The sequence below is a fragment of the Notothenia rossii genome, assembly GCF_949606895.1.
Source record: "Notothenia rossii genome assembly, chromosome: 7".
Classification (NCBI taxonomy): domain Eukaryota; kingdom Metazoa; phylum Chordata; class Actinopteri; order Perciformes; family Nototheniidae; genus Notothenia; species Notothenia rossii.
In genome coordinates this window covers 32,103,888-32,125,836 of record NC_136905.1, presented here as the reverse complement: position 1 = coordinate 32,125,836, position 21,949 = coordinate 32,103,888, and the positions used below count along the sequence as shown (strand labels likewise).

At 42.3% G+C, this 21,949-nt stretch overlaps 2 protein-coding genes across 8 annotated transcripts in view; one reads left to right on the top strand and one right to left on the bottom strand.

Moving 5' to 3' along the window:
- mms22l (MMS22-like, DNA repair protein) overlaps positions 1-21,949 on the bottom strand; it is a 47,409-nt gene that overhangs the window by 7,345 nt on the left and 18,115 nt on the right. The window contains exons 1-17 of one of the 4 annotated variants that reach the window (XM_079641466.1): positions 16,529-16,649; positions 15,734-15,913; positions 15,316-15,441; positions 15,096-15,148; positions 14,164-14,251; positions 13,898-14,075; positions 13,396-13,489; positions 13,000-13,130; positions 11,461-11,574; positions 11,208-11,384; positions 10,736-10,798; positions 10,529-10,648; positions 9,499-9,734; positions 6,692-6,908; positions 5,210-5,499; positions 1,653-1,834; positions 439-589 (exon numbers count right to left, since the gene is read on the bottom strand). In XM_079641466.1, the coding sequence (XP_079497592.1) occupies positions 439-589; positions 1,653-1,834; positions 5,210-5,499; positions 6,692-6,908; positions 9,499-9,734; positions 10,529-10,648; positions 10,736-10,798; positions 11,208-11,384; positions 11,461-11,574; positions 13,000-13,130; positions 13,396-13,489; positions 13,898-14,075; positions 14,164-14,251; positions 15,096-15,148; positions 15,316-15,441; positions 15,734-15,906 (2,393 nt within the window). In that variant the 5' untranslated portion in view covers positions 15,907-15,913; positions 16,529-16,649. Of the gene's footprint in view, positions 1-438; positions 590-1,652; positions 1,835-5,209; positions 5,500-6,691; positions 6,909-9,498; positions 9,735-10,528; positions 10,649-10,735; positions 10,799-11,207; positions 11,385-11,460; positions 11,575-12,999; positions 13,131-13,395; positions 13,490-13,897; positions 14,076-14,163; positions 14,252-15,095; positions 15,149-15,315; positions 15,442-15,733; positions 15,932-16,528; positions 16,650-21,949 lie in introns of those variants that run through there. The other 3 variants (XM_079641469.1, XM_079641467.1, XM_079641468.1) reach the window with 3 other exon arrangements.
- Positions 17,391-21,949, top strand: part of LOC307013871 (proprotein convertase subtilisin/kexin type 4-like) — a 246,017-nt gene continuing 241,458 nt past the window's right edge. For 3 of the 4 annotated variants that reach the window (XM_079641472.1, XM_079641473.1, XM_079641470.1), the window contains exon 1: positions 17,391-17,611. The gene's annotated coding sequence lies outside the window, so the exon portion shown is untranslated. The remainder of the gene's footprint in view (positions 17,612-21,949) is intronic. The other variant, XM_079641471.1, reaches the window with a different exon arrangement.

Sequence of the window (21,949 nt, the reverse complement as noted above, 5' to 3'; positions counted from 1 at the left end):
TTTAAGTCAGATATTGCGAGCACTTTACACTGTAGTGAATGGACACTTGGCAGGCTGGTGCTTCTCAACACAGAAGAGGAGTGTCCTTGTTCTGGCTTTATATTCAGGTGCAGCCCCTCAGTATCTCTTGGCTCTGTCTGAGGAGGACCTCTGAGTTTGAAATAGTCACTTTGTTTTCTACCCTTGAGGGTGATCGTGAAGATGCACTACATTTTTTATTCTGTTTTGAGGCATGGGAGCAATTTCCTCCTTATAACCGATTTTGATAACACCAAGGACGCTCAGTGTCTAATCTATTAATTAGATAAATACCTACAGGACCTGTAGAAAGCTATTTTGTCACGACATGTTCAGAGGTGTACATCATCTCACCTGATGTTTTCCCATTAGGAGCAATGTGATAGTGATGGAGGCACAGAGGGTGGATTTGAAGGCTACCTGTTTTGGAGCAGATGGGGAAGGTAGCGAGTCACCAGGACGGGCTGAACCATGTCGTCCCAGCCGAAGCATTGCATGATGGACTGGACCGGGTTGGGCTGAAGGTCCTTGGGGGCAGAGCCAGGCAGATCAAAGGCCAACAGCGTGAAGCCTGAGGAAGAGGGAATTGTTTCAATTGAGTTTCAATGACTAGAAAGTGAATACATACATGGTTACAAGTGCAGTGTCATTTACTGTATGTGGGCACCAGAGCTTCGTTTCTCTGCACAACTGTTTCATTTCTCCCTCAGAGCATCGGGCAAAATATATATATATATTTTTTTATTTTATCTTTATTGGACCTTTTATATTTAATTCTTATATTCAAAAAGTATCTTATTTGATTCTATCTTTTTATTGCACATTCGTAGTTCTTATGTTTATATACATATTTATCTTTTAAACATCCGTCACGCATGAGTATTTCTGATTCTGACAGATTCTGAAATGAGGCCAACTCTTACCTCTTATTGAATATAAATATTACAAAATCTCTATTCAATTTAAATAAAAAGGCATTTAACCGTTTTTATGGGTGTGCTCAACATTTGGTAGGAGAAGGCAGTAGGATGCTTTTTTAATAGAAAATGGCCACATTTGATACTCTGTATGCAAAAGTAGATCATATGTGTGGTGCTAACTCAGGTTACCCTTAACTCTACACTAGTAGTGTGTACAATTGTTCTATTCATTTAGACATGTTCTGGTGACGTGACATTGTGATTATGATAGATCTACTTACTCTGCCTTAGTTTTATTTCATTTGGTGTACTTATTATAAGTGTGATGATTGAATGTCTTGTGTTTTGTGTGGTTACCCCGGAAGAATGGTTGTTACAGCAGTTATAAATAATGGGATACCTAAATAAAGTAAAGTGAAGGTGCATGTTTGAGACTGTATATCAAATGTGTGTTGCACTGAAAAACATGTTGTGGTTGGGACTCTAGTCTAGTCTGTGGATTCATGCTGGGTGGGGCCAGATTTCTTTTGTCCGATCAAAGCTGTAGTAGGCATGTGTTCATTTATGTGTTCTTTTCTTCTTCCGTGAAAGTTCTCTGCTGCGTAGAACTCGGCATACACTGAAAGTGATCAGTTTCAGTCGTCACAAATCTATTTTGGTTTTAGCATTATCCAAAACTCTTCCCTCCACCCTGTCCTCCCTCCACTCACTGACCTGCAGCAGCGTCTGCCAGCTGTGCGGGGGGGGTCTGTGAGAGGCGTAGGCTGCGCAGGAAGGAGAAGAAGTGCGCCCAAAGTGCTGCTGCTACCGCTAGGTGGCGCTCTTTCACCACACTGCCGTTACCCGGAGCCCAAGCCGAGGTGGGGGCTGACTGGACACTGCGCTGATGGACCCGCCTTTGAAGGACACACAAACACAAAGAAAAGCAGATAAACAAATCTATCAGACACAAAAAAATCCCAAACAACTCCGCCCTCAAATCCTTCTGCTCCCTCCTTTCACTCCTTCTTCTTCTCCATGTGTCTCTCCAGGGGGATTACTGGGTGCGGCGGTGCGCTGCAGTGTGGCGCAGAGCAGGGTGGATGTGAAGGTGGGGAGGATATTGTAGGCATAATGCTGATCCCCTGTACACAGACTACACCTTGGCTCATCCCCGGCTCCAGCCCCAGCAGCCCCACAGTGGCTGGCATTAGCCCAGATAAGCAGCTGAAGGAGCTGTAATCTCATTTAGACTGGAGATGATCCTCCTGTCCCCCTCGAACGCTGCATGCGGGGGGTGTTGGAGAAGGAGGAAAGGACAGAGGAACTAGTAACCCCCCCCACCCTGAATCACTCACACACACACACACACACACACACACACACACACACACACACACACACACACACACACACACACACACACACACACACACACACACACACACACACACACACACACACACACACACACACACACACACACACACACACACACACACACACACACACACACACACACACACACACACACACACACACACACACACACACACCGCAGCAGCAGTGCCTTCCCTTCCAGCAAGGTTGCATCTAATCCAGGGAGAGCTGAGACAATCGATTAGAGTCTGAATTCATTAGCCTCGTTACTACTGCGGAATAGGCCTTTCACACCCATCAACCCTCATTGTACAAGACATCATCAGAGACCCCACTTAATCCTGCTCACTGCGGCTTCTTACGATGTGTACACACAAGCACACACTCAATGCCAACACACCATTAGGGACCCTGTTTAACCCTTCCCCTGGCAGCAAAAAGCATACGAACGTATAAAATGTAGCATCCTAAAAATGACACATCAAACCCACGTTTCTCCATATATCTCTATTTAAAAGAATAGGTGTAACTGCATTTCTCATAAGTAACCTAGCAGTAGTTGTCCTTGACTTTGAAAAATAAGGCCTCATTTCCAGTAAACGGTCTTAACGCTCACAAAGGAGAACTCTTCACAGGGAGGCTTTTTTTTTTTTACCAAGCCAAGGTGATAGGGATGACTTGTTTGTTCCAAAACACAGATTCAGCATGGTGCGCCAATGCCAGCTCACCTCATCAAGCAGCGACGCCCTCCACACTCCCACAGGAGAGGGTCATGGGAAGGAATTAAACAGAGGAATTAGGCATGGGACTGGCTTCCTGCCTCAGCGCCATGGCAGCGGCTATCAAGAGTTGAGCGTCCGGACCCTCCGCTGCCTCGCCGATTGGCAGAATAATTTTCTTAATGTGTGCGGCTCTCAGAAGACATAATGATGCACAGGCGAAATTTGCCAGGCTACATAATTGCCCATTAATTGTGTCACAGAAAAGGCATTAATCACAAAGAGATACCGAGAATTGCCAGGATGAACAATTATGTTTAATTTGGTGGGACGGATTGGGAAGAGAGAACATGGGATTTTTTTTATTTGGTTAAATGGGTCAGTGTGGTCCGGGCCATAACACAGGGGGACCTCTGGGACATCTTTCCTTCTTCTTACTCTCTCTTCTTGGCCATTAATGTGCAAATGTGTGCCCTCCAACCCCCGAGATCTGAGATGGGAAGTTTGGGAATTAGCAAAGATAACGAGATGATATAGGAGCCCAGCGTTGGAATAAGAGAGGCGTACACTTAGGTTAATGCTTCACTTGTGGTGTGTGGGCAGGTTTGTGTGTGTGCACGGAGGAGAGGGTGGAACGTATACACTATAGAATTAAAGCAATCATACACCTACATGAAACACTTAACTTCACAATGTCCTTATTCTGGTGTTTCAGCTCTTTTAGTAACTTTTTGTAGGCTGTGTAGGTAAAAAGTGACAGTTATATGTTATGCTTAGGAAAGCCCTTCTAAATCTAAATAACGTTTTTAAGAAATGACGTTACTATAAAAAAAACTTGGAATATGTACTTACTACGACTGAGGATGAAACCTTGATGTTTTTTCAGAACAGATTTAGATGGCTTCTGGCTCAGATTTGTTCTCTTCTTTCCCCACCTTTTATCACACACTTTCTGCTTGTTGTCATAACAGACACAGTTAATGACCACCTGGTAAACATAGCAGAGCATTTAGCATCTATAGAGCCATATATTTTCTCTTAGGAGTTGTTTGAGACCAAAACAGAGTTTAAAGGAGCGTGAATGTTGAGTTTATTTTGACCAAGTAACCAGACAAATGACTCTAAATGATTAAAATAGGCAAGTGTTTGCTATAACGACCTTAAAAAAGTCACAGTATGTAATCATTGAGTTTGAAACTTGCTTAAATAAATGCAGCATTTACATTTGAACATTTACAACAAAGTTCTTGGTCACTTACCGTACTTATATGACTTTTAAGTTAAAAGAAAGTGGTTTTGTAGAAAATCTGGTTTTATTTCTAAAAGTAAGGAAGACAAAAAGTATTATTTAAATGTATTTATAGTCCTGGTACTTGATTTGATTACTTTCTAGGAGAAATTCATTGCATTGTGTTTCTTTGCCAAAGTTGTGCACACACTGGGAATATGGCTCGATTAAATCTATGAAGTCATTGTCTCATACTTAAAAAAACATCATTAACAAGTTTAAAGTAATAACTTCTTGCTATACTTCTTACGTGTGATAATTATAGTTTATTTGAAAGAGTTGTTGCAAACGGTGAAATCTCTCCGGTGAGAGCATCATTCCTCACTCCATATCCTCCCGGTCTCACCTGATTTGTGTCTACCCCCCCTCCTGTCCCCACCTCCACATAAACAGACACTATTCGCGTTGTGACTCTCTGACCTTCAGCCGGGGTTGATCATGTAACAGACACCCGTGTCCTACCCCTGAACCCGTCCTGACGCCCTACTGACCATAGTCTCTCTGCCGCCATCCCCATGACGACAGGAGGGTCCATGGAGGCTCCCTTGGGCCTGTAACTCTACTCAGAGCTTCACCAGCACCTGGTGAGGGTGACACGGGGGCCACTGGGTCTACTGAGACTAACAGGGGCCTCAACGCAACACAGGACGCTTATTCCTGCTGACAGCACAAACCACCTATTGTCAGTATGAGAAGAGAGTGACTCTGGGATGGCAAGAGCAGAATAGATCACTATCCTCTGCTGTAGCCAGTTGTTAATAGATGTTAATAGAAGCTTAGTATGGACTGGGCCAGAAAAAGACTGGTCTGAAAATTCCTACTATCTGTGAAGGTGCGGAATAATTTGAGAGACTGAGAAAAAGATACATTGGAGCTGGAGAGTATATTTCCATCAACTGTCTCACCTGAGCTGGGAGAGGACGATCTGCAGGAAGCCCAGGGCAGAATTCAGCTCCGAGAGGCGGCACGCAGGCAACAGCCAATCAAAACCTTCGTTGAGCAGCTTCTCCTCCGATAGGTTGAGGCTGCTACTCGTTTCAAACACTTCAGCCACGCCCTCCAGGTAGGAGCCGAGGGGCCCCCAGAGGGCGAGCCTACGAGACGCATCTGTGGTCTTATCGTAGAACTCTTTGGCAGTCTCATTGAAGGAGGAGGCCAGCCAGCCAGCCTGGGCTCCAACATCCAGACCCCTCTCCTGGGAGAAAAAGATTGAAAGAAGAATAACAAATTAAGTTTGATCTGGTGGAATTTTTACACCAAAAATATTTTGTTGTGTGCAAGGCTCGCAACAATACACTAAACAACCCGATAGGGTGGACAGGATCCCAACACAAAAGGGACAGATCTTGAATTACCCTTAAGGGCTTCCATTAGTGTTTACTTCCTGTCTATCTTCTTCTGCTGTTCCCTTAATTGTTTACTTCCGATTAATGTTTTTCTGCAGTTCCCTCTAGCGTTCACTTCCTGTCCATGTTCTTCTGCTGTCCCCTTTAGTTTTACTTCCTGTCTATCTTCTCCTGCTGTTCACTTCCTGTCTATGGCTGCATCTCACTTCTCTTATTTTTTATTTCCTCGCTCCTCGGGCTCGGTATCACCGGAAGTTGATTTTTCTGCGCCATCTTGAGTACCGTCCCATGGCCCTTATTTGTGCCGGAGGACCGAGGATCGAGGAGCGATAACAGAGGAACCATCAGACCATCCTCTGGTGAAATCCTCAGCCACTCGCCCCGCCCCCTTACTGTGTATCGCTCACTGATTGGACGATGCAGCGCATGCACTGATCTGATGCTTCTTGACATGAGAGCAGTTTCCCAGCGGAGTGAAGAAAACACATGAAACTCACGGGAGTCACTCCAGTGTTTTGTCTCAATTAATGTATAATTTAGTTACAAATATGTGATATATCTGAACAACAAAGTGGACAATCCAATGAATGTTAATCTAACTGCATAGTTTTGATAGATAACATATCTCTTTTTCTTCTCTCAATCATTTTCCCTTTAGTGTTTACTTCCTGTCTCTCTTCTTCTGCTCTTCCCTTTAGTGTTTACTTCCTGTCTATCTTCTTCCGCTCTTCCCTTTAGTGTTCACTTCTTGTCTGTCCTATTATGCTGATTTCTCTATCGTCCATCTATCTGCGTCTTTTAACCTCTTTCATGCATCCCCAAAATATAAAAAGGGATATTCTTTTTTACATCTGAATTAAATGAGTGGTACTTCTCTCTTGGCTTCTCTATTGGTACTGTATATCGTCCTAAGTTCAGCGCGTCGCTAGCAATGGTCTGCTATCCTGAAAGAGCAGATCTCTGAATTTCCTAATTGACCAATCAGAATCGAGTATTCAACTAAGCTGTATAATAATTACAGATACAATTCCTGATTGATACCTGGAATAACAAGAGCAGTGCTAGCTGTCCCCTCCAGACCAGGGTGCGGTGCCCGGGGGGGCAGTTGGAGGGAAGGTAACCCAGCAGCTCACAGGCTCTGCTGGCCACGTCCTCCAGCTCCATTTGCCTGGCCACCACCAGGAACAGCAGCAGGAAGTTCATGAGGCCAGACTCTGGAAGCTCCTGCATCTTCTTAGAGGAGAACTTGGAATAAATCCTTGAAACATAAGAGAACAGAGAGAGTTCTTGAAACGTGGCAAAAGAGATATTTATAGAACATTTGAATGTACCGGACACATTTAAGAAATTCTGGTCAATTATTATCTGTGTTTATTATGAAGCTTGAAAATAATTGATAGGATGTCTGAGTGACCTCATCAGGGCATTTAGATGTATTTTTAATCGAAAAGTATATACTTTTTAAAATAAACCACGTCCCGTAAATTGACAAAAACTGTACGGTTTTATGCAATATCACTTAATATGGGGAAACAAAATGGTTCTATTGCTTGAAAATGAATTTGTTCTTACTTCCACTTACCAGTTCTACAGAGGTGTTTTGTTATTCTAAAACATCCGACTCAAAATGCTGACTAACTGAACTTTCCACCTCCACTGTGCATCCCAGCACCTGCCTCCATCGCCCTCTAAGCTCTATGTGCGTGTGTGTGCGTGTGTGTGTGTGTGTGTGTGTGTGTGTGTGTGTGTGTGTGTGTGTGTGTGTGTGTGTGTGTGTGTGTGTGTGTGTGTGTGTGAGAAGGAGAGAAAGCTACAGAGAGCGTAAGCAGGATCTAACAGCGTGCCGGGTGGTTCTCTCACCCAGCACGCTGTTAGATCCTGCGGGCACTGTGGAGAAATGCCTTTAAAGATCATGTTAAATGTCAGAGACACTCAGACACGCAGCAGTAGGCGCTTGGTCCCTCTCTCTTCAGCCAAACCAATTTACTGCAACACCAGAGAGGGATCAATAAAACCACACGCACACATGCATTGCCACACATCCTGCTTGCTGTTTGCTTGCCTGGCAGGAAAACACAAAAGGCAGGAGCCCCCCTTCCTCTTTAAACACTACCTTCCCAAACACAGATGCAGCCCACACAGGTAAGTGGAGCTGCTGTTTGGGTCAAAACACAAACCGCCAGCATCCCAGGACAAACTCGGAGTAAGAAGTATGACGGATATAGAGGAATGGATAAAAGGAAAGAGGAACTGAGAGGGACCAGGTTAACATCTTCACAGATAAAGGAGGAGGAAGCTGCGTGTGCAGTGTGTGTGTGTGTGTGTGTGTGTGTGTGTGTGTGTGTGTGTGTGTGTGTGTGTGTGTGTGTGTGTGTGTGTGTGTGTGTGTGTGTGTGTGTGTGTGTGTGTGTGTGTGTGTGTGTGTGTGTGTGTGTGTGTGTGTGTGTGTGTGTGTGAGGAGGGAGATTTAAATAGATGAATGGGTAATATCTAACAGGGATATAAGCAGCGCGCTGGGAGGCAGCAGGGAGGATTTTCTGTGTTCTCCCAACCTGTCTGTCTGTTTGTTTATTCCGGACAGCTTTTTTTCCCGGAGGCGAGCAGATGCTCCTAACTCCCGGCGTTGGAGATCAACATGCTCGCAGTCGATCCCATTAATGCGGTCGGCGCGGGTGTCCCGCAGAGCCCGGCCAGGAGTAGGAACGCTGCCGAAACGCTGTTGCAATACACGCCTCCTGAGGGTGGGGGGGAGGAGGTAGTGGTGAGGGAGGTGGAGGAAGGGGGGATCTGGACCTGTCCCAGCCCAGCCTGGTGGTTGCCAGACTGCCTACCACCCACATCTCCCCCCCCCCCCCGCTCCTCTCTCTATCCGTGTTGGAAACCAACACAGCTTCGTTAAGGCGAATTAACCGCCACGCTCGTTAGCTAATTAGCCCCCATGTCTGCCGTGCTACTGAGCACATTCCAGACAGAGGGAAGTCATTAGGCGGATTTATCTACGGCTGCCTCTCTGGCACTCAGCCGGCCCGGGATATAGGATGGTCCAGCGCTCGGTTCTGATGTTAGCTGGTGGTCTCTTATTTCTTACTTTCCCCTCACAAAGGCAAAATTCTTCCTCCATCTAATGGCCTCACACACTCCTCGCCACCAAGTCACCGCTCTAGGGAGCAGGTGCAGTGTGTGTGTGTGTGTGTGTGTGTGTGTGTGTGTGTGTGTGTGTGTGTGTGTGTGTGTGTGTGTGTGTGTGTGTGTGTGTGTGTGTGTGTGTGTGTGTGTGTGTGTGTGTGTGTGTGTGTGTGTGTGTGTGTGTGTGTGTGTGTGTGTGTGTGTGTGTGTGTGTGTGTGTGTGTGTGTGTGTGTGTGTGTGTGTGTGTGTGTGTGTGTGTGTGCATCCCTAGGAGGCTTCTTGGCTCTGGTCTGTGGTGAAGAGCAGGTGGTTGACTCCTGAGACACCTGCTCCACTGGGGGGCCTGAGTAAATATCAAAGAGGCGCTGGGAGACTGCGGTGCACCTGGCACGCACACAAACAAGACTGAAATGCATGATGGTGAGCAAACACACATGTTGTTTGTGTATTCATGCACCTATACACACACACAAATCCAAACAGCACACTTAACACATCACACATTAGAAGATCAAGGGGAAAGGGAATGCTACAAAGCCTACTCCTGATTATTAATCATTTCTCACAGCTTCTGTTCCATGTTTTCATCTTTTTATCTTCTCTTCCTGCACAATAATACACACTGGATATGGAGTCAACTGCCTGGCCTTGAGACCTACTTTTCATGGTGGAAGAGAACGTGAAGAAGTACAAAGCCTCGCAACATTCTCTCCGTGCTCACCTTCCTTTGATCTGTCTTTGTGGGGCCCCCCCCGCCCGGTCCTGGGCAAGGCACAGGGCCAGCACTCGGAGGAAGAGGTGGAAGGAGTTGGCTGAGCGGTAGAGCTGGGTGTGTCCTGGAGAGTGGAGGGGAGCGGGGGAGCAGCAGCTGCGGGCCTGCTCGAACAGAGCCAGGGACGTCTTGCACAGGGTGCCCATGCCAGACACGCCGAGCCAGGGTACAGTGAAGGAAGCGCTCTGGGGTGAAGGGACAGAGTATAATATAGAACGTAAGTGTAAAGGTCTATGTTATAACTTCATAATACATAATAGTGTCAAGCAAAAAATCAGCAAATTTGATGCAATCTTATACGTCAGCAAGTGAGAACAAAAAACTATTTGGTTATCATTTTTTTTTAATGTCTGATCCAAATGTTACTGTCTCCTGTGTTTAAACATTAAGAAAATATGCCAAAATAACGAATCTTAGTAGCTTAATATTTGTCTGATAAAAGAAAGAAGAATACGTTTTGACCGTCAATTTGTGTTTGTTGTTGTAATACTCTTTCTGGCCACAAGAGGCAGAAGTGCACCCCTAACCCATTTACCCAAAAGGATTAAGGCAGATGAGATCCGATTAAAATAAATGTTTAGCCAAAAATATAAATGATATTCATTTCACATAACTGGCTAATACAAGATATGCACCATGTGTTTACAGCAGAAAGTGCTTTACCTCTGCATCTTCTAGCCTAAATGAATAGCAAACACAAAAATATATATCACAAACTTTTTCCCCACTTGTTTTACAAATCTATAACAGTTTAAGGTTCATTTAGAGATTATTTAGGTAAAAACACTTAAGTTACTCCTAAATACAGGAGAAAACTATTAAGATCAGACTTATCACTTATCATCAGATAAGCCATACATGCAACCTATAATAACATCAAAGAAATAACCTGTTACTTGTTTACATACAGTAAATGATGCAACATATTGAGTGTGTTCGACTGTTATCGTCTGTTATACACCGGTCAGTGCGTCCTCACCAGATTCCTGCTGTAGTAGTCCCAGAGGGTGGAGACAGCGCTGGTGCTCGGGTCCCACAGCAGACAGACACTGAGACAGCAGTGGACATGCATCCTGACCTGCTCCTCTGCTACACCTCCCTGTTATTACACACAGGCACATACCGCTTAAACATACGTTTTCTCAATGGGGTTTCAAATGCATGTATGAAGAGAAACAGTGCTGACCTTGGGGCTACAGGACGACTTGAGCAACTCTTCCACAAAGGTCCAATTTTCCCCCAGATGTTTCTGTAAGAGAAGATACAACAAGGTTGATACATTTAAAAACATTATCCACTAACACGTGTTTTTTTAAACTAGTGTATATATGGGAATAAATGCTAAAAAACCCAAGTCACCTGAAATAAAATGTAACACTGAAGTAGACCATGCCTTCTATCATTAACCTATTTAAGTATAAAACAAGTGAGCTATCATCAGTCTCACTTCACGATGTCTAATTTCAGCACCATTCTTTATTTAAGTGTCAAGACAAATGAATCCTCAAGACTTCTTTTAGAACTGCAGAATTCTCTTAGATGACTCCAACTTCCGTCCATAATTTTGTCTTTGAATTACACTTCCTGGTTAAAAATAAATGCACCAACTTACATTTGAGGTAAAAGACAATGTGTGCAGTGTAATGTGATCGTCTTACCTTGTGCTGGAAAGTGCCGCTACGACTGTACTGCCCCAACATGGCCACATGAGTGAGCAGCCACCATGTGAATCCCAGAGGGTCCTTACAGTGCGTGGGGAGCCCGCTGAACTGCTCTGCTGCTGGCTTCCCAGAAACCAGGGGCCTCAACAACGAGTTCATGTAGCTCCAGAAAGACTAGAGAGGAACACACATTCAGTTAGCATGGACAGCTTATTTGATGTTTTTGTGAACATGTGTGTATTTGCGTTACCTGTGTGTGCAACACTTTGTTCCTGTACTCCAGCAGGTGCATGAGCAGGACCCACAGCTCTTTGGTGCAGGAGCAGAGGTAGTGATGGCTGCTCAGGGCCTCCGTAGGCCTCACCTAGAAATCAACAGGATTCATTTAGCATAATTAGCTCCCAACTGCGGCACTGTTCTACATAAACGCATGGGGTCTACCACGTACCTGATAATAAGCAGTGGTGGGAGGTAACTACACTGAACAAAAATATAAACGCAACACTTTTGTTTTTGCTCCCATTTTTCATGAGATGAACTCAAAGATCTAAAACATTTTCTACATACACAAAATAACCATTTCTCAGAAAATATTGTTCACAAATCTGAAAAAATCGGTGATAGTGAGCACTTCTCCTTTGCCGAGATAATCCATCCCACCTCACAGGTGTGGCATATCAAGATGCTGATTAGACAGCATGATTATTGCACAGGTGTGCCTTAGGCTGGCCACAATAAAAGGCCACTCTGAAACGTGCATTTTTGCTTTATTGGGGGGTTCTGGGGGGGTCCGAAAACCAGTCAGTATCTGGTGTGAGGGTTAGGGTTAGGGTAATGTTGTGAATCGAGTGGCCCATGGTGGTGGTGGGGTTATGGTATGGGCAGGCGTATGTTATGGACGATGAACACAGGCCACAGATTTTTTCAGATCTGTGAACAATATTTGAGAGAAATGGTTATTTTGTGTATATAGAAAATGTTTTAGATCTTTGAGTTCATCTCATGAAAAATGGGAGCAAAAACAAAAGTGTTGCGTTTATATTTTTGTTCAGTGTAAGTAGATTTACTTAAGTACTGTGCTTAAGTGCACATTTTAGCCCCGTATACTTTACTTGAATAGTTTATTTTCATGCTACTTCCTCCTGTAACTCAATTAAATTCAAAGGGAAATATTGTACTTTTTTACTTTACTACATTTATTTTACAGCTTTAGTAACTTTACGAATTATCCAGGTGATGCATGAAATCAAGAGGTTTTCCAATATGGTAGTTTGTTATAATTAAACAAACCAATACAAGAACAGCGTAGTCAATTACAGAAGAAATTAGTTTAGAGATATGTTATCGAATCTATCAACATTATTTTATTATTATAATTGTTTTTTAATTGTCTTTTAAGCATGCTTTTAAGTTGTTGTTTTTTCTGCATAATGGCAATTTTCTGTTAAATATGTATAATACTTTTACTTAACTAGGTGACATTTCCAATCCAGGAATGTATATTTTCGACAAACACTGTATAAGTATACAGCAAGCAAAACATTTTAAAATATAATTATTATCATTTTCCAGGGGAAGACCTTTTGTAAGTATGATGACAGAGGACAAATTTATATTCTATATGTGCTATCCACAGTTTCCATCCATATTCTATCAACCAAGCACTAAATGTTATAATGAACATATTGTAATACCACAATTACATTTTTTTCCCAGTTAGAAAAGTACCCAGAAACACTGCTGCTACATCTCAACAGAAGCATGTAATGAGCTGTGGCCAGACGCCCACCTTGCTGTATTTGCCCATGGCCAGAGCAGTGAGGTCACACAGCAGACTGCACAGGTGCTCCTCAAACAGACCGCTATCGGTCAGGTTCTCTCCCGTCAGGTTCACAAACTGGTGGGCGTACACCACCTGGCCTGTAGAGAGAAAACAGGTGAAGTTACTAAAAGCCTGTTTCCATGATAATGAGCTGCAAGTCAGGAGATTATGCCCACTGTGCAATCAGTAAAACTTTATGTAAAAAGAGTCTCTGTAGCTGCAACAATTCCACATTTGCATTTCATTTTCCTCCCGTAAAACATTTAACAATGCTTTCAATGGATTGGATTCAAATTCACAGTTACAATCAGTCTCTAAACTGTAGTATAATACATGTCACATATGAATATCTTGGACACATACCTTGCATCTTGTGACTTAGTATGTGGAGGATCTCCAAGACCGACCAGTGGACGTCAAGATGAAGGTGCAACAAATGCCAAGAGGGAGGAAAAATCTGTGGGAGGGATACAGAACACTGAGTAAATAGTAGAAAAATCCACTGGAAATACTTTCTCAAGTTATATTAAATACCATCACATCTGTCTGACGCTGGTGATTATAAGCAGTGGCGGGATGTACCAAAGTTCACTGACTTAAAGGGGCCCTAATATGCTTTTTGAGTTTCCCTTTCCTATAGTGTGCTATATAAGTCTTTGTGCATGTAAATGGTCTGCAGAGGCTAAAATCACAAAGTTCCCACCAGAGGGAGTTTCTCTCCCACAGGAATCATTCCTACAAACAGTTTATTTGATATCCTTTGTTCTGTAAGTATTTATTACATGTATGCCATCCACACTTGTGTAGCACCTTCTTTAAAAAGCCCTATCTGCTTTAGAAGAGAACCTGAAGCCGCCACACACACCTTTCCCGGGTTAGCTATAGTGAAGGCACTCTGAACATTTGCAGGCAGGTCTTTGAGCCGTCCAACGAGAAGCGTGATGCCAAAAACCTCCTCCAGCAGAGCGGAGGGGAGCTGAGCCTCCAGCTCCTCATAGGGGTGAGAATCACTCGTATCCAAGGAGTAAGTGGGTTTCAAGAATCTGAAAAAACAAAGCAAGGGACATGAGGGTCCAAAATAGACCTAGAGAACCAACATTTCCATTACTGGTAAACTTCATGTAGATGTACCTGTGCAGGAAGACCTTTACATACTGGAGAAATGAAACACACTGCTCTCTGAGGTCCTCGGCTTCATAGTGGAGGTTGCCTGCTTGACCTAAACACATGACGGATGTTGTTCCTTAAACTTATGCAAAACAAGCACACCTTATCAGAAACACACACGACTCAAACACTGGAAGTAGAGCTCATTATTGCAAACTCATTTGTTGGAACAGATAGCTGATTAATTAGTGTGCTAACTTCAGAAAAACAGACAATATCTTTATTATTCATTGCTTTTGCTGCTGCTTCCTCAGTTAATTAAACTAATCACCTGATATGCATGTATTGTATGTTGCATTGATTTGGTCTTTGGCCTTGAGCAAAGTAATTTTCCTGGCTGATATGTAGCTCACTGGTTACACCGACTGCCCGCCAATTTGAAAGGTCTTAAGTTCAAACAGAATTCAACAACATTATTTAAAGTTTATAATTTGAGGCGCCTAAGGGAGCAATTTGACTTCTTCTCTTCTCTCCAAGTGTAAAAGGATGCTAAACTCCAGCTTCATTTTAAAACCAAAACATATGCAAATCCTGTTTACTCTAAATACATTATGTGTTTGCCGATGTACAAACAATATATGCATCTTAAAAACACGTAAGATGTCCATTAATGTAAGCAAATACAGGCCTACTGTGTGGAAACAATTCTATCATAAGATATACAAATGAAAGCTCTGGACTACAATATTGCTGCACAATTCATTTACATTTTATTGAAATTGCTATATGGACAAGCAAACTGTACAAATTGTAGCAAGTGCAGTATTTTTCGGATAAATGTGAAATGTTGACTACCTCTAGAGTTGCAAATCATGTCCCAATTGCAATATCAGTCAACACAATTAGTTAGTTTTTCCAAATCGTGCAGCCCTCAAACACATATTGCACAAACTTACCAAAGTCATGTGAGCTGGACTGCACCAAGGACTCCAGCCTGTAGACTTTCTGCCTGAAATATAACGAAGAGCAAATAAGACCAGTGGCATATATGTGAATGGTGAACAGAGTTTCAAATGACCTTTACATAGGCTGTCTGTAGCAACAAAAATAAAAAATGTAAACTGGGTGACATTTTTAAGTGAAATTAACGAAGATCTTTTCTATATCTTGGCTTACCTGAACAAACCAAAGAGTAGCTTTGTGGATTCCACCAATGCGGTCTCTGTGACCCAGGGGAAACCAAAGATCTCCACTGTGTCTGTTTCATACTCTGCGGGGGCCGGATCGAGGCGCAGCAGCAGCCTGCGGAGAGGAAACAGTCACGTCTGTTACGACTTCATTTAATTTTTTTCTAGGACTTCTTCTGCCACTCGTTAAATGGGGAAAAGTGGCATTTCATTTTTTGTTCTCGCAGCATCAAGGTCTGACCTTTGAAAGAAAATCAACAGAAGTGTGTGTTATTAGAGCATTTCTCCAGTTACTCAGGATAATCCAGAGAGTTGCTGAGGACAGCTTTCAATGGGACATTTTCACAAAACAGTACAGTGATAACAGTAGTGGGAAAAACATGTTTTACGAAAGACAGTAACTCTACCGTTTCAGAGAGCCTCCGGCAGCATAGCCCAGGGGGGAGAATGCTCCAGTGGGGTCCTCCTTTGTTTCAGAGCAGCAGAAGCATGGAGGACGAGCTGGAGTCATATCACAGAAGCTGTCAGCGGCGAAGGGAGAAACTGGAGGGGTGAGGGATTGGCTGAAGTCGTCTGCCATTCTGCCACTGTAGAATCAGTATCAACTTTAATGACAAACATATTAATTACAAGATTGTTCCCCAAATCCTAGGTAATGTGTTGAATCAGTTACAGAAAAAAAGCAGCTGGCATGCACATACTCTATGAAGAAGATGCACAGACAAAATGTGCATACAATATGTTAAATGCAAGTAGAAGACAGCTATTATTTGTATCTTATGCAGGACATTAGAACAAATCACACACAATACCTAACAGGTCAGAAAAATACGTTAAATCAAACAGAAGCTGACATTATTCAGCTGTATAAATATGACGTCTTCTTCTAATATTAACAATCTGGCAATTGTTTTTGTTGCCTTGCTTCAAAACTACAGATTAAATGCTAAACAACATAGCAAGTTAACCTTACTTCATAATGCATCCCACAGGACAGCAGCTGTTGTTATAAAAGGATCTATCTCTCTACAAGGTGTATGCGTTTGCCAGTGGATAAGGCGACATCCTACGTTTTTAGTAAGGTTAGTATCTGCTTATGAATGCAGAGTTAGCGTTAGTAAACCTACAAATCAGCATTCCTAACAGGGAAACTAAACACATGAGCGCTCCGAGAGAAACACATCTTGTAAAACATTTACAACCTTGAATCCGGCTTCTTATGAAATGTTATATTCCGTAAATGTAAAGCAACACACAGTTCACATTGCTGTCAGGGCTCCGTTGTTTGGGTTTTCAGAGTCTCCCGCGCTTCCGCTTCACGCATGCGCTCACCCACCCTGCGCCCGTTGATTGGTCTGAAGTTTCAAAGTGGGCGTGACCCTGTCGAGTTGATCGACAGACAACAAGAGGGCTCACTGCCACGCGCTTCCTTCTTCGCATTTGTTGCTGCAGGTAGAGTGTGTTCATGTTCTGTACTTGTTGGACATGACTTATGCTTGTTTTAACGTCTTTATTTCTAGAGTTTTGTGAAAGAGGAAAGTCAACGTCTTCACTGAAAACCCTGCGAACTATTTTCCCTCTCAATAGAATGTTATTAAATTAGTTTTAAAAAAAATTGTTTAGTCTTTGTTTACAAAAAGAGTTACAGGTGTACGTTTCATTTACACAGGCCATAACAGAAACCCGCGAAAACACTGCTCAGTCTAAAATGTCCATATGGTTGTTATTAAAGAAACGTGATAGCCTTTAGCACATGTAATAGATGTTAATGAAAGTGCTTTTATGTTTGACCACAGCACCTGCCCCATGACATGACTTTTTTTTAGACATGTTAGTATTATTAGTCACTTGCTTTCACCCTGCAAGGGTACCACTACAATTATTACAGTGGTCGAAGTAGTATTTTATCCACGCTAACCCTAATTTCCATATGCAGATCTGTCTCTCCCAACAGTCCCTCTCGCCATCACACCATTTCTTGCATTCTAATGCATTCTCACATCTTTACAAAGTCCCCCCGTTCCGCCACACGCCGTGGATGTGCTCGTTTTGTCGACTTACACTTCGTTATTTCTGCACGTTTGACTGGTCCAGTGAGGAGATGCACGTTATAGATTCAGTGTTTTGCATGCTCTAATTTGCACGTTTTATTACCAGGAGTAAGTGGACACAATAAAAATGGACGCGTCGGGAGATTTGTTCCTTTACGATGCATCGACCTCCCTCCCTGCTTTCAACAGGAGGCAGCCCATGTGTGTGAAGGCTCTGTCGCCTGCAAAAGAAAGGTAAATGCTTGCTTTATTTCTGTCACTACACTACAAACCCATTGAATCCTTTCAGTGCACCGCGGTGGTGCATGGAGGGGGTGAGGTCGTTTGAACCTGTTTAAGTCGTTTGAACCCCCCCCCCCCCTCGCCTTCTGATGTGATGTAGCCTCGTCTCCAGTCTGGATGCACTAGCAGGTTGACTTCAATATGAGACACACCACAATTCTAGACACAGGACATTCAAATGTCATCACTATTAAGATGTGTTCCAGTCCATTCTCTGAATGCATTCCATGTTTCCTATGTATTATATTATCACAAGACAAGGAAGGGATTTTATGCCTATATTTGATACAGGGAGATTTTATTAGTAAATTACCTGATGTATAACTTGTCTATTGGACTACTGTTGCTATCACAAATGACTGTCACTACTGACAGACTACTGTAGAAGCAACATATGTTGAAATGTTGCCCCTCTTTAAAATACATTATAGTAAAAGTAATACACCGTCACAGTACTGCCAGATTAGATGTCTTTCAGGTTGTTAAAAGGTGGCGCTACACTGTGAATAGAAATGTGTTACCTGGGACAGTAGAGGAAGTGTGAGTAAAATAAAAGTTTACTGTGGCTCTGTTACAGTACATGCAGGTGCCCATAAGGCATGCCAATTACTCAGCGGTGACATAACAAGGGCCTGGCAAACCTAAATTGAATACAACCATTGTAAGTGACTTTAATAGTTACCCTTCTGCTTTATATGGAGCCCTGGAAAAGACTAAGGTGGGGAAAGGTTATTACAAAAGTAAAAAATATCAATGAGTACTTCAACAAACAATCTAGATTGCAAGATAATCAAACAGAGTTGAACAAATGTTTCCATGGGTTTAACATGAATGTAACAATCAGAGGACTGAGTGGCCTCCTAGCCTACCTGAAAACATGTTCAGCTAGCCGCCAAGCCAACTTTGACTTTTATTTAAATGTTTATAAAACCACAACCAGCCAGGTGTAGTTTTGTCGAGTGCCGGGCTCTGAAGCCAGTTAGACACCATGGCCACACAGTGACATTTCAACAAGACTTATTGTTCTGTGCATCACCAATTGTTTACTGATAAGCCATATGAGACTCTAGAATGGAGTCTGAGTTGAGATGTCGAAAACCAGATTGTTTCACAAGTAGCCTTGTTAAAAGCTAATTTCAAGTTAGTTTCAAGCTAAAGAGTTGATAGGTTGATAGCCAATAGGTTCGGAGATTGCATTTGGTCTAATGTGTTCCGTCTCTTGTGTTCTCCACACAGACTGTTTACCTGCAATTAACCAGAACCTTTTCAAACTTGACAGGGCAATATTACTCAGACTAAAATTGGAAGCCTGATCCCTACTAATCAGATATAGCATCTTGTCCCGTTGCCTACCGTATAATCTGTTTATAGAGATTATAAAGTCTTAGTTTTAATACACACACACCTTATGTAGTTCTGTCTGAAAATTGCAACGAGGGACAATATGGTGAATGCATGCATTTTCTTGCTAAAGGACACTTCAGATTTAGATACTATATCCCTGTCTGCGACTTTAACATTACTGTGGCGAATAAAAGCAAGTTGACTAGAGTTAGAGAATTGCAGGACGGCGACAAAAATTGATAAAATGCACCGCTTAATGTTGCTGTTTGTAGGAAAGATGACAGTTAATATTTCCTCCACTCTATACAAACACTTTTTGCAAACAAAAATATATATAAAAAAATATTTTATGTGCAATAAATATAATGAACAAACAGCATAAAAGTAACCCCATTCCTGAAGATTTGTATTACTTTGATCTTGGTATTGGTAATTATCTTTTGTCAGAATAAACACGGTATAACAATATCATCATATTGATTTCACTGTGTTTATTATCCTGATGGACCAGCCAAAGACGTATGTCGTGCCCTCCTGGGACAATAAAGTTCCATACTGCTCTATTGGGAATGATTACTTGGACTCCAGTGAAATTATCTTTACTGCTTACCCCAAGGCTGTAACCATGGAGTCAACATGGGGGGGGACCAAAAATTACTAAAATTGTATACTATACTAATTTCCTGCCATTCTAAAGGAAAATATATAAAAATTCACTAACACATGGGATACTTTAAAACCTGTCAAACCCCATGCCCCCGCCCGTGGGGGCAAAAAAAAACAATATTCACAAAACTGTGTATCAGAACTACAAGTTATTTACACAAAGAAGCTAAACCGGAGGGTTCATTAACATTACCATTACGAAATAAAATAATATAGTTTAGGGCTAACTAGAAAAAGATACCAGAACGGATGGAGGGCAAATTAAAACATGACTGACCTGCTTCGAGCATCAACGCTAACTGAAGCTGGACTCGGACGTGCGACAGCGAAATACACCCCCCGGGTACAAAATAAAGGTATGCATAAACAAACAACCAATTTACATATGAAAAGAATATATCATTTTGGTGAAGAAAATACATATTTTCAAGTATACAAATAGCTCAAATAAAAAAGTAATAGAATAGTAATTTTATTTTAATTTTTTGATATCAGTTAGGCTATATATTATTGGGGGGGACATTTTGAGCGTATCTGAATATTGGGGGGGGGGTGTGTCCCAATGTATATGGTGAGTTCGGCCCTGGCTTACCCCTTGTTGCCCTCTGAGCAGTAATGCATGATATTTTACTGTTGTCAGACTCTTAAAATAGTTTGACCTCAAAACAGCCGTCTATAAGTTTGGTTAGAGTAAAAATCGGGACAATGTAAAATAATGTTATCCTACGACCAGAGGTTTGACCTCTGGAAATCCTGTACATACAATTTCACCATTAACACCATCTCTTTAAAGAGTATAGTCAGAGGCTTGTAATGACTTTGCATAATGACTTACATTCTCTTTTTTCATTGGGTCTGCTTTCTAAAAGATCTCTGCATTGTACAGAGGGAGAGCTAGTCTCTTTTATCTCCAGAAAAAAACCCTTGTGGCTTCAGTTTGATCAATTAAACTCCTCAAAGCCCCCCCCCCCCCCCCCTCCTCCTTTCATTCATCTGCCTGAGAGGAATATAAAGTTATCAGTCTTCCCGAGCGATATGAGGACGGAAATAAGTAGTTTGTCTATAAAAATGTCCAGGTACTTTATCAGCGTCCCAGAAGGCCCCGAGGCCCTGACACTGTTCAATGTGGCTCTGCTGTACTCATGCGCTCACCCTTTGCTCCCTCCCTCCCTCTCTGCCTTTCTACTCCATCTCTGCCTGAGGCCCCACTCCTCGCTGGTTGGGGTGCACGCCGCCGGCCCTGCACCTCCAGTGGGATTGACTAGGGCCCGAGCCCCAAGTGAGGTTATCGATTTCAATCAGCGGCATGGGAGATTGGAGCTGAAGGATGCTGTAGACTTTAAACGGTGGTCAGATGCACTCCTTGTTGTTTGGGGGGGAAATGCTGCAGGAGGAGGCACTTTGCTTTTGAAGAGAAGTCAGATAAACATACAAACAGAATTAAATGGTGTGAGAGATCTCAATCTTCCAGTTTGGAGTTCCAATGTGTGTTAGTGGGTGTTTTTGGGAGTGAAATTGCAGAATTTGTTCCAAAAAGTAAAGAGATTATAGGCAATAGATTCAATTTGAACAATTATGTGAGGCTGCAACTAGCAATTTTATTCATTATTAATTATGTTAAGATTACTTTCTCAATTAATTACGATTATTTTTTGGGGGTTTATTTTTCTCATACGGTTGTGGCCGGTTTCTGTTGTGATTGGTCATCAGCTTGGAAATGTGTCTGTAAAGTGTGAATGTTACATAGCAATCACATTATGTTATGAAAGTAAACAAAGGAGTCCATTGCAGTCAGTGGGAGAGAAACTCCCTCTGGCGTCAACTTTTAGCCTTTGACGACCATTTGCATGCACACAAACCTATAAAACACACTACAAGAAAGGGAAAACCAAAAATTAGCATAATAGGGTGACTTGAAATATCATGGAGACTGAATTGGCAGATTTGAAAAACTGGAACATCAACATGTTAGCACTTGTTTTCAAACGTTAATTAACAATCCAAAAAAGATCATAAGAGAAGTTGCCCATGAATTGCAGGCAATAGATTCAATTGTAACAATGATGTAGGTTTGCAGCTAACAATTGCTTAAATTATTTATTGATCCGTTGATTATCTTCATAATTATTTATGTATTTTTTGGTGTGAAAATGTCAGAAATAAGTAAAAAATGTCCAACACTATTTACAGAAACTCGTGTTTCCCGCCAACATTCTAAAACCCTTAAATCTTTAGTTGAACATCTTGAGGACTCGCACAAAAACCGCACAATTATGAAGA